General features: G+C 39.8%; 1 protein-coding gene across 4 annotated transcripts in view; it reads left to right on the top strand.

Moving 5' to 3' along the window:
- The first annotated feature begins 2117 nt into the window (after positions 1–2117).
- The window catches only part of uxs1 (UDP-glucuronate decarboxylase 1), a 101774-nt gene continuing 90736 nt past the window's right edge, over positions 2118–13155 (top strand). For 2 of the 4 annotated variants that reach the window (XM_073043554.1, XM_073043553.1), the window contains exons 1-2: positions 2118–2257; positions 12329–12356. In XM_073043554.1, coding sequence (XP_072899655.1) covers positions 2164–2257; positions 12329–12356 — 122 coding nt within the window. In that variant the 5' untranslated portion in view covers positions 2118–2163. Of the gene's footprint in view, positions 2258–3449; positions 3536–12328; positions 12357–13155 lie in introns of all 4 variants that reach the window. The other 2 variants (XM_073043556.1, XM_073043555.1) reach the window with 2 other exon arrangements.

Raw genomic sequence — 13155 nt, 5'->3', positions numbered from 1 at the left:
GCCTTCTGTTGTTTTTTCACACTTCTCTAGCTTCCCAGTAGCTATGGGTATACTGTATACTCTTTTTAATATTTTAATGTTATCTTTGACTTCCCTTGTCAGCCATGTTTGATGCATCCTCCTTTTAGAATGCTTCTTCATTGGGATGAACTAATCCTGTACCCTTCAAATTACTTGCAGAACTTAAGAAATGGGAGCAGGAATAGGCCATCTAATCTATTGAGCCTGCTCTGCCATGGTCCATGCTCTGGCCATGGACTCATCTCCACCTACTTACCTTTTCTCCATACCCTTAATTCCCCTAATATACAAAAATCTATCCAACCTTGTCTTAAATATATTTACTGAGGTAGCCTCCACTGCTTCATTGGGCAGAGAATTCCACAGGTTCACCACTCCCTGGGAAAAGCAGTTCCTCCTCAGCCACCGCTACTCCACCTTCATTCCTGCTCATATCCCCTTCCAATCAACTTTGGACAACTCCTCTGCAAACTCACTCATCCCTGCAAACGGAAGAAGTGCTACACCTGCCCCCACACTTCTTCCCTCACCACCATCCTAGGCCCCAGACAGTCCTTTCAGGTGAGGCACCACTTCACCTGCGAGTCAACTGGGGTGATATACTGTATCCGGTGCTCCCGATGTGGCCATTTATACATTGGGGAGACCCGCCGCAGACTGAAAGACCGTTTTGCCGAACACCGGTGCTCAGTCCTCCAGCAGTGGCAGGATCTCCCTGTGGACACACACTTCAATTCCACAGACCACTCCCACTCCGACATGTCTGTCCATGGCCTCCTCTACCGTCAAGATGAGGCCACACGCAGGTCGATGGAGCAATACCTTATCTCCCACCTAGGTAGCCTCCTACCTGCCAGCATGAACATCCAACTCACAGACCTCCGTTGATACCCCTGCCCCCATCTCTATCTATTATTTTAGTCTGGTTCTCTTACTCTCTCTTTTCCCCCCTCACTATAATCTCCCCCCAGCCCTACCTTTCTTTCTCTTTTATTTCCCATAATTCTCCACCTTCCCCCAGCCCATTTCCCTCCAGCCTATCACTTCCTAGCTTTCTACTTTATCCATCCCCCCACTTCTTATCCCCCCTCGACCATCCCATGTTACTTCACTCCTGATGAGGGGTTTCGGCCCAAAACGTTGTCACTACCTCCTCCCATAGATGCTGTCTGGCCTGCTGAGTTCTGCCAGCATTTTGTGTTTTTATTTATTTCCAGCATCTGCAGATTCACTCGTGTTGTCCTCTCTCATGCCTCTTTTATTCCCTTTACTTCATTCTAATACTGATACATCTGACTTTGGCTTCTCCCTCAGACTGCAGACTGAATTCTATCATATTATAATCACTGCTTTCTAAGAGTTTCTTTACCTGAAGCTCCCTAATCAAATCTGGTTCATTGCACAACACCCAATCTGAGTTGCCATTTCCCTAGTGGTTTCAACCACAACCTGCTCTGAAAAACCAACGCACTGGCATTTGACAAATTCCTTCTCTTGGGATTCAGTGCCAATCTGAATTTTCCAAACTACTTACATATTGAAATTCCTCCATGACCATTTGCCCATTTCTGACTCCAGATGTAATTGGTACCCCTTATCCTGGCTACTATTTGGAGGTCTATGTTCAAGCCTCATTGGGGTCTTTTTACCCTTGCAATTTCTTAACTCAATCCACAAGGATTCTACATCATCTGAACTTAAATCGCTTCTACATCCAGTATTACAAAAGTTCTGCTTCCATGTTGCACCTCTTGTGTACTGCCAAAAAAGAATGCAAAACCTTATACGAATCACGAAGCAAACTCAAGGATGGGTTGAATTTTAATGTACTTCTTCCAAAATAAAATCATCCTAACATGGAATAATTTCTTACCAATGGCCTTTCCATTGTTTTCTGATTTTATTATAATTCGCACGTGTTTGGCGTAATCATGAATCGCCGTGTGAAAAAAGTAAGAAGCATTATTTTTCATGCATCTTGCTGCATCCTCATTGGTCGAAGAGGCCGACAAACTGGGAAGACCAGTGCTATCCCACAATGCTGCCCGATCGCGTTTGAAGACGTCTGCGCGGCAACTGGAGCAGTCTGAGCATGCGCACTGAGCTGGCCTGGGATGAGGAGACGCGGTCGGGCAGCAGAGGATGGTAAAGAACCGTTTGGCAGCTCTGTTCAGTGGCTTTAACCGAAGAACGATGAAATTCTTGATTGCACTCGCACTGCTCGCTTACGTAGCTTGTGAGTTTGTCCTCTAGACTTCATCTCTGCACCTTATAGTCACTTACGTTGTGTGAGTGTGGGGGCAAAGTGAGAATTGACTCTGAGGGGATGGGAAAGGGGCTGGAGGAGAGCGGACAGGAGGAATGCTGGTGTGAAAAGTGCTACAGGACAGCGACTAGGAGGAGGTGCGGAGTGTAAGAGGGCTGGGATCGGAGGGTGAAGGGGGCTTGGGGGCACTGAGTACTGAAGTGGAAGTGAATGGGTATCTTATCTGTAAGGTTAGACGCCACGCTGGAATCTGGGGCCTGATGACTGGCACTTTGTGGGGAGGAGGGTGGTGCTGGAAATTCGGTAGACGCTGAGGGGGAGGGAGGTGTTGGAGTGCTAGACTGTAGATGCTGTGGAATTAGGTGATAGAAAATGGGGATGAAGGTTAAGTGGCAGGAAGCTGAGGTGAGATTTGATTCTTAATCTGTCCACCTTTTCTCTTGATTTGTCATGATAAAAGTTGGTTTAATAACTCCTATAAGCACTACTTTGTCTTGAATTACGTGGGCCTCCATCATTTTGAAGGGACCACAAAGGTATGAATTCAAAATTGTAATGTTAGATGATATTATTACCAAAAGTATATTTTCAGAATAGCTTTTTGATGTCTCCTGAAGGTTCCAGACTTTCTACAAAAGTATGCTTCTTTGTGTACCTTCATGAGATTTTAATATTGCTGACAATACCAGTATCAATTGTGCAATCCTAATCATCCCCAAACTGCAGAGGCTGTTCTGAGTCAACTACATTAGTAAGTTTACATATAGTGCCAGCTCCTGTAGGCTCTCAATGACCTGATCATTCCAAAACATAGCTCCTCCTACTAGTCTCCACACAATCTTGGATAGCGAACTCAAGAGATCACACTTTGCAAGAAGTTGTTTTAACACACTTCATTTTTAAATGACTGTCCCTTAAACTTGCAACTATGTCACCATATTGGAGATTATCCCACTAGTGGAAACAGCTTCCCTCTACACTGTTGTGCCTTGTAAGGATCTTTAATGTTTCAGTAAGGTCATACTCATTCTTACAAATTCCAAAGAGGACTATGAATGTTTTATATATATGTATATAGATAGTCCATTGGTGTCTTTGTTAGCTTTACTGAAGCTAGCTTTAATACCAAATTTATTTAATTACTTGAATTTAAATTCCTCAGCTGCCATGGAGGGATTGTATCTCTGGATCAATGGTCCAGAACTCTTGCTGTTAGTCCAGTAAATTAACTGCTACACCACCATATCAGTAAGTTCTAAGATATCATAATTTAATTCATGTTTTCAGGAGCTTGGGTTACTTAAAATGTTCTTAATGCTCTGATTTTGTGTGCTTAAAGAAAGAGTACCCAATTTGAAACTCATCTACTGTTTTCCCCTCAAAATCTTGCAGATTTTTTCTATTTTAATACTTTATACTCTGCAGGATTTTGAAGGAAACAACAATAATGACTTACTAAATAAGTTTTAACATCCCACGTAGTTATCTTGTCGGTTTGTTTTCTGCTTATATGGGAAAATAGATTGGAATAAGAATAAGCCAGTTGGCACCTCAAGGCTGCTACATAGGAGCGTGACGGGTTGGAGTGAAAGCTCAACTTTCTATTCCTTTCTACTTACAGTAATCTTTCACTCTTATCCTTATGAAGAATCCATTTACCTTTGCCTTAAAAATATTCAAAGACTCTTCTTCCATGGCCTTTTGAAAAAGACAATTCCAAAGACAACATTAGTAGAGAAAAAAATATTGCTTGCTCTGTATTAAATGGACACCCTCTTATTTTTAAACATTAGCTCCTATTTCTAGATTTTCTTCAGAGAGAAAATATTCTCTGACATCCAAGACCCCCAGGATCTTGTATGTTTTAACAATTCTTCTCTAACTTGTCTGAACACCAGTGAAAATAAGCTTGTCCTTTCCAGCCTTTCCTCTTAGGCTGCCTAGCTAATTCTGACAGTTAAACATTATTTTCATTTGCTTAAACTAACAGCTCTTTAATTTGCTCACTTTTTAAAAACCTTTAAAAGTTCAAAGTTCTGCTTAAAGGAAGTGACTTCCTCGTATAACTGATTTCCATAAGATGAATTTTTATGTTGATAAATTTTTGATTCTTCAAAGTATTGACATTTTCCCTGGTGTGATGCTCCTAATTGGCTTCGGTCCAAACCAATAATTATTAAATACATAGCATAGCCACCTTTCTTCTGTAAAACTAAGAAGCCATTAGCTTCTCAACTATTTTGAAAGACTTGTATATATGAGAATCATTTTTGGATCTTTGGTTACACAACTCCTTTCATCGTTGATTGACCTTCAGATTCGATTATCATGTCTACATTGTTTGTTGGTGAAACTAAATGGGGTTGCCAAGACCAACAGTGCAGATATATACTCAGTGACAGTGGGGCACAGAAAAGATATTGTGGCAAGTGCAGGTGCAGGCACAGGCCTTCTTTTGTCCTCTGGCTCTGATGACTTGGTTCTTTAAAGTTGATTATAGGCACTTCTGGTCAAAGCGCACCAGCCCATTTTGTCTTGGGCACAAGTGTCTACCTCTTTTGCAGGATTGGCTTTATATTTGAGGCTGTCTTTTGTATCATCTTTGTATTACTTTCTTGGATATCCCTGGTTTCAGTGGCCCTATACAAGAACTTCATAAAGGAGATAGTGTGGCATACAGGAGCTGTTCTTATGGATCATAGGACTTGTCCAGTACAATTGAGTCCTCAGGATTATAGCTTCAATGCTTACCATGCCAGCCCTGTCCCGAACTTCCATGTTGGTCACCTTGCCTACAAGCAATTGCAGAGATCTTGTGGAAACACTCGAGGTTTTTGATGTGTTTCCTCTACAACACTCAAGTCTCTCTGCCATACAAAAGGTTAGTGAGTACGACTATTTTTGTACATTTTGATAATGCTTGACAGTTCTGAGGTTCGTCACGCAAGTGTGCAAGCAACCAAGTGACTGGCCTTGCTAATTTGAGCTGCTATTTCAATGTCAAGAGAGCTGTCAGAAGACCTGATGCTTCCCTGATAAAGTGATCGATTACCATTGATGCTTGTGTTGAAAGGATACGTTGAAGATCTTGGAGCAGGTTGGTGCTGGACCTTGGTCTTGTTCAGACTGATTGTAAGGCTGAAGAATTCTGAGGCTTTGTCAGACTTGTCACTAGTCATTTGAAGCTCAAATAGCAAATGTGTCATAAGGGTGCAATCGTCAGCAAACAGTGACCCAAAGATTAGTTTCTCAGATGTCTTGGTTCTTGCCTTTAGTCTCTGGAGGAACCGAGATGATCATATTGGGAATGTTGATGCAATACTGAGCTCTGGCAGCATTTCCTTTGAGACATAGAGAATCAAATGGTTAAGGGTGACCCACATTGTTGCCTTTACAGGGACAGAGCTGTAGCATCTTGAAGACACTGTGGCATTCCCTGCCTCCCAAGTGCTGTTATGATGGCTTGGAGGCCAGTTCTTTGCAAAGTTCAACAGGAAGATCACCTGTGACTAATGTCTGGCTGGGACTAGTTTAATTGATTGATTTTTTTGACTCCATTCAGAGCTGGCAGTAGGTCAGTGCCATCCAGAGTGGGTTTCTGTGGGACTACGTCCAGGGATGCAGGGTCAAGAGTTGAGGGACTTTTCAGGATGTTGGATAAATGCTCTCTTTGTATTTGAGTGACATGCTGCTGTCAGAGGAGAGAAGCGGAGTAATGCTGGTCTTTGGGGGTGCATAACCAGTTTTTGACAAGCTGGAAAATCTCCTTTGTTTGGGCCAGCATAATACTGGACCTCATCTGTCTTGTGAGTTGATAAATTGTCCTGCATTTTTTGGAGTGCTCTTTAGGTTTTTCCTCTTCAGATGATTGAAGTAAACATTCTTTGACACAGAGGCAATATTGTTCTGCACTCAGAGGCATTGAGGTTTTGAAGTTTATTTTCTCATCGTTATTGTCATCAAACCAATCCTGGTGAATTCTTTGCTTGGGTCCAAGGACAGACAATCTTTGCAAACTCAGTAACCATCTGTTTGAACTGGTTCTGCTTCTCATTTGGGTCTCCAGTAAGTAGTTAATGAGTAGCCAGCATGACATCAACTTAGAACTGGTATTTCTCCCTTAGATATGAATACTTCAGCTTCACACCGTTGAATGTGGCTTGAGTAAACTTTGACTGCCTACAATGCATAGGGACAGTATGGAGGTTAATAACTGGTCTGTGATTTGTGGACCACTCTGTTCTTCTTGAGGCTCTGGTGTTACATGGAGGATATCCCACCTACAAATTATACCAATCTATGTAAATATTTCAGCTTGAAATCATCCAATTGTATTTGTTGGCTAGTCTAAAGGTGTGGTGGTGGCAGTGGGGTTGTTCATAGCATACATGGTCATTAAGAGCAGTCCGTATCTGTTTGTCTTTCCAAGCCACTGTGAGCCCATTACGCCTTGTCAGCTTTCTCACCTCCAGCTCTGGTGTTGAAATCGCCAAGTATGGCGAATGCAGGAGTAGACTTCACGAGAATCAAGGTTCTCTTATATAAAAAAAACTTATTGCCATTGCAGCTGATCAGGTTGGAGGTGTAGACTCTGATGATGGTAACATGTTGGGAGCAGTTGAGGAGGAAAGGAAGCTTCATGAGGCATTTGTTGACACGAGAGGAGATGAGGAAGTCTGTGGTGAGCATGATGTAGGCAGCAAATACTCCTGTTCTCATTTTCAGTTTTGCCCTTCCACAAAACAGTGTCGTCTCCCACTCCTTTAATTGTATTGATATCCTTTCTCCCAAAATTTACGACTTCACACTATTCTGCATTAAATGTCTGTTCCGACTATGTTCTCCTGAAATTTGATACTTCTGAGTTTCAGTATTTCTGAAATGAGTGTCACTGTGGGCTTAAAAATGATGGCCAAATTATCATTGTAACTGGGAGATTTTTCTTTTGTCTTGCATTGTACTGCTGCCACAAAACAACAAATTTCATGATGTATGTCAGTGATAATAAACCTGATTTGAAAATGCCAGATGTGACATTTTAGCATTCAAATAATATTGTATGCAAATTGCAGTGTTTTTGGAGGTAAAAAATTTTTGGAGGTTGAATATATGTGGGTGCTACCTTGTGCTTCATCCAAGCCTGTTGCAAGATCTTAGTTTTGCTCTTTAGGGTCAAAATCTGTCAGTAGACAGGAAAAAAATAATAATAGAATTATAAAAATGTGAACAGCAATAAACTTTGTTCCATCAGTTGTGGTCAGTTATTCAGCTGGATATTAATCATTTGCATCAATGCCACTTTCTCATGCTAAGACTGTTCTTATGATTATTCCAGTTCTTAAAAGAATATCCATTTTGAATGTACTCCCATGCAGAAAACTCCAAAGGTCCACAAGCCTCTTGAGCGAAGAAATCTCCATTTTGTAAATTACAGACTTCTTGTATGTGACTCTAGAATGGAGAATCAGCTTTTGGAAAACATGCTGTAAGATCTTCAAGAGCTAGTCTGAATAACTGGAAATTGTAGGACCTAATTACTGATTCAGTCTCTACCTGGAGAGCTACCTTCTCATTGCAGGAAGCAACCTGCAAAACATTTTTGTTGCTTCCAGGACAAGTTTATCCTTGATTGAGGTGATAAGGCTGTGCATTGTATTGCAGGTGTAATCTTACCAAAATCCTGAAAGCAAAAGATTTGCTTTGCAAAGAGAGTGTTAAAGATTAAACTGGACCCTGATTTTTCTTCTTGCATGGATGCAAAAGATCTTGTGGCACAATTTTGTGAAGACCCAGAAAGACTTACCTCTATCTTGGTCAATATTTATCTCTCCATCAACATAATTTAAATATGTTATCTGCTAATCATCACATTGTAAAAGACTGTGTACAAATTAATTGTTGTGCTTCCTATATCATTGCAGTCACTCTGCTTGATAAACCGTGCTTTGGCTTTAATGACATGAGCTGGTGAAAGACGTTGTAATCTCAATTTTTAATCTTTCTTACTCTTGTAACAACTTTGCAATAAAATCTTATTTAACATTATTTTCTTAATTGTTTATTGAACTGACATGAGAAATTTCTGACATGTTTGGTAATCCACCAATTCCTCTGAATAGCAACATTCACTAGCCCATTTCCACTTTAAAAAGGACCTTTTTGCTCTAACAATAACACACACAAAATGCTGGTGGAACACAGCAGGCCAGGCAGCATCTATAGGGAGAAGTGCTGTCGACGTTTCAGGCCGAGATCCTTCGTCAGGACCCTTTTTGCTCTTATCAAAATAGGCATTTTTACATTTCTGCTGCTTGTTCTGCCACCTGCTACTTGCAACAATCAACTTGCAACATTTTCACTTTTTAAAAATTGTCAGCCAACTTGATAAGTCATTTGATTTCTTCCTAAATCATTGTATGTTTATAAATAACTGAGTGAGGCCTAATCACTGATTTTTGCAGCTTCCCAATAATTGCAACTTACTGATCCAAAAATGCCACCTTTACAAGATGGAAGATAGCTATTTACAGGAGCAAAAATGCTACTGGAATCCTGAAATTCAAAGCAAAATGCTTGAAATGCGTAGGTTCATAACTGAACTGAAATATATCATTGGCATCATCCTGCTTTAAACTAAATATTGATTAGATTATTTACAAACCGTTTTGCTCAAAATAGAAACCTGCAAGAATGATGAAATATGACAACAGAAATGCACTGCATCAAACTTTTGGCTCTTCGAGAGCAATTCTCTTTTCCAAGCTGCCTGATATAACCAACTAGCCAAGAAGATAAGTAAGCCAATGCAAACTGGAAAAACATAGCTTCTTGTATATTATTGAGATATCAGTGCATCATAGTTAACTAGAGATTTGCTAGCTTAATCCATAAAATCATCAAATGAGTTCTAGTTAAACTAATAACATACAGATAGATAGGATTGCGAAGCATTCTGTTGGAAATGAATTGCCATAAACTTAAGTGTGTGAAGTATTTGCTGAGAAATTCTGAGATTGGACTGCATTGAGATGGAGGTAAAGTAGGTGTCTTGCATCTATAAATCTATAACTAGCAAAGGATGAGCAATTGCAGAAGAAATATTATTTTCTACTGCAATAAATAATCTGCTGGAGGAACTCGTCCTATCATGCAGCATCTGTGTATGGGGGGGGGGGGGGGGGTTGATGGCTTGAGAGGAGGATTTGTTGATATCTTGGATGAAACCTCTGCATCAGGACTTGTTCCTCCAGAGTGAGAGTGTGTGTGTGTTTTTGTTTGTTTTTCTGGATAATTGCTACAATTTCTGTCTGGGAAAGTGGAGCTATTCAATCAGGACAGATTGCACTTGAATTAGAATGGATCTTCCATTGTTGCTAAAGGGTTTGTTGATGCTATTGGGTAGGGGTAAACTAATTTTGGCAGGGGATTGAAACAAAGGAGTGTGATAGGTGGTAATATTGAATTAAAAACTCCCCAGTAGTGGATGGAACTAGGAGTGGTCGGTGATGGATGTGCAGAGGAGGTGTGGGAGGAGAGAGGGAGAAGGACACAAAAGGGCTGGAGGGGAGGGTAATCTAAAACTGGTGTGGAGGGGGCATCTTGGAAGCACCAAATGCAGTAGATGAGGTTGGAAAAAGTGCTTATGAATTTTTACTTCATCTGATGACCTGTTTAGGTCCCTGGACGGTGGAGAGGGAGGAGGTTGACACCTGCAATTGTAGTGGAAAGTGCCAGGCATCATGGAAGAGTGGTCTGAAGGGACGAGGGGCCCTGGGAGTCATGGTAAGAGTGGTCCATGCAGAATACAGGGAGAGGTAAAGAGAAGAAAATGGTGATGTGATCTTATTGCAACAAGCAGAAATGACATAGCATGGTATTGTGGATAAAGAGCTTTATAAGGTGAAAGATGGACCAGGGAGCTCTATCTATTTTATAATATTGATGTGAATATGAATACAGGAAGTGCAATTGGTAATTTTGCAAATTACACAACAATTATTACTGGTATTATTATTGAGGAGGATGGTTCTTCAATACAAAACCAATTTGAATAAATTGTGTGGGGAAAACTGGCAAATAAGCATTTGATCCTAAATACAGGCAGATGCTGTGTCATGTAAGGTTTCTATTCGTGAGAGCTGTCTTAAGCTGACTCTCTTTCTAAGTCTGAATCATCCACTTCTGTAGCTACCCATATCATATTACTCTAACTTCGAAAATTTGAGTGAGCTAGGTCTTTTCTCTTTGAAGTGAAAGACGCCAAGAGGAAAATTGATAAAGGTGTATAAGATGATAAGAGGCATAGATAAAATAGACAGCCAGTGCCTTTTTCCCCCCAGAGAAGCTAATGTGAGAGGGTGACTTTTAAGGTGATTGGAAGAAAATGTAGGAGGCATTTCAGAGGATTTTTTACACAGAGTGGCAAGTTCGTGGAACACACTGTTAAGGTTGGAAGGGCAGATACATTGAAGAGACTCTCAAGCACATGGATGAAAGAAAAAAAGGAGGGTTCTATGGAAGGGAAGTATTCAAATGATCTTCAAGTAGGTTTAAAAAACGTTGCACAACATCATGGGCAATGTTGTAATGTGTACATGTATGTTGTATGTATACAAAACTAGTCAGGCCGGAGCACAATATGCATTTCTGATTGCAACACTATCAGAACGATATAATTGCATCGATGTGCATGTACTTGTTCAGCAGAAAGTAGACTAGGACTGAGATTTCATTCGTGGAGGGAAACTGATAAACCAGAATTATTTTCCATGGAGCAGAGAAGTTGGGGGTGGGGGAGAACTTGATAGAAATGTACAAACTCAAGGGATGAAGATGGTGAGAATTTTATTCCATAATAAAGGTATATATAACGAGAAGGTACAGGTTTTAGGTATATGGTTGGGAATTTGAGGATGACTCTTGCTCGCCCAGACAGTAGTTGAAATCTACCTGGTGGCAGTGGCAGTGGAGATAGATACCCTGACAGCGCTTAAGAAAGATTTAGATGAGCTGTTGAAATGCTAACTCTAGAAGGCTATGTAATAAGAGCTGAAAATGGTGTAAGTGTGATATACTTTAATATATTTCCTATATTATGCTATTAAAAATGTTACTGTCATATTTTGAAAGTCATCAGCATTGGAAATTGCACTGCATATTCCAGGCTACTCAAATTGACAAACTAAAAACATGTACATTTAAACTAGTGAGAAATTCTATGCATGTGCAGGTCTGTTGTGGTTTTTGTATGATGATTAAATCTATTTATCTATTTGCATGTTTGGTTTTGTGTTCAATCTTTGCGTTCCTTGCCGTAGAAAGTTCAGGATATTGAGCTAATGAAAGATGTGATGCTCCTTTTCTTCAAGTGATTTCAGTAAAGACGCTTTTGCTTTGCCTTACCTTAATTCCAAATGATTTGACAAACAAGGATATAAACAAAACACTTTACTCCCAACATCCATGTCATTAATTATTTTTTCAATGTAACAGCCTGCCATTTTTTATAAAAATATTAGTTTACTCCACCAAATTGCTCAGAGAAATCTACCTAAGTAGTAAACAAACTTGTGTATATACAGTAGGTTATTAGAAGTGAGAAAGTAAGAATTAAAATTTAAATGCTTAAAATATGATATCTTTATTTTCTTCCAGCAGGTTATTTGATTTGGAATTGTTATTGGGTTAAACATTGCAGCACTTTTAACCTATTCTAAGATCAATCTAACCCTTCCCTTCCCCATAACCCTCCATTATTCTGTCAAGGTGGCTTCAAGTTGGATTTTTCATTAAACCTTTCAGATGCTTGATAGAGATCTTTTAACTTTGTAGTTTTGAATACAGCCAATTCCCCCTTCCTTAAGCTTTGAAAGAGAAAACAGATTCAAAAGGTCTTTTGTATAATTTTTGATTTTAATACTGGGAGGTTATTGGGTTATTTTGGCTGGGGGCCAAATAAATATCCCAATGTGGCCTCTGACATACAAATTGGTTGGTGTTGGTAGTTTTTTGGAGTATAAATACTCTGTTTTTCTATTGCAGCTGTCTGGGGAAACTTTGTCACCATGAGGTAATGTACAGTTTGTAACTATTTTCCTACAGTTCTGCTGAATACTGTTAGTCTTGGTCATGTGGAATGTAGTTTATTCCAAATGTATTAGAACATGAAGTTTTGCAAACCATTTCTTTAAATTCATGAATTTAAAATTTGAGGCTTCAGTTATTATATGTAGTAAAGAAGTTAATTTAATTTAAGGCCTGGAATATGTCAAATTCCTCAAGCGTGCTTTGGACAGCTTATAAACTACGCATTAAGATCACGGGTGGTAGTAAGCTGGAATGAATTAACTCATATTTGCATTTTATTAATCTATTAATTTAGTAAAAACGACCAAAGGTTTTGAGTTAACCATCAGAAATCCTGAGTGTTTTGCTTAATTCTGATTAATATTGTCCACTGCATTAGCCAAATTACAGTATTCCAGGAGGAACTCAGAAGGCCAAGCAGCATTTATAGAAAAGAGACGGCATCTGTACTGAGTCCTGCGGAAGGGTCTTGGCCCAAAATGTCAACTATGCTCTTTTCCACAGATGCTGCCTGGCCTGCTGAGTTTCTCCAGCATTTTGTGTATGTTGCTTGGATTTCTAGCATCTGCAGACTTTCTCTTGTTTGTTACAGTATTCCAGGATTAGTTAGTGTGGGCAGTGGTTTCTAATCTCTTGAAACTCCAAATACTTATAGTGAGAGAATTTTTTTAAACTGCAGATTCTGGAAATATATAAAAAGCAGAAAATGCTAAAAAAAAACACAGGTATCAGTCAATAAGCACCTGTGGAATGAAAAACTGTTAATGTTTTGGATTCAGGAC

The sequence above is a fragment of the Hemitrygon akajei genome, chromosome 4, assembly GCF_048418815.1.
Source record: "Hemitrygon akajei chromosome 4, sHemAka1.3, whole genome shotgun sequence".
Lineage (NCBI taxonomy): Eukaryota > Metazoa > Chordata > Chondrichthyes > Myliobatiformes > Dasyatidae > Hemitrygon > Hemitrygon akajei.
Note: the sequence above shows the minus strand (reverse complement) of the source record. Positions and strands in the feature narration are given on the sequence as shown.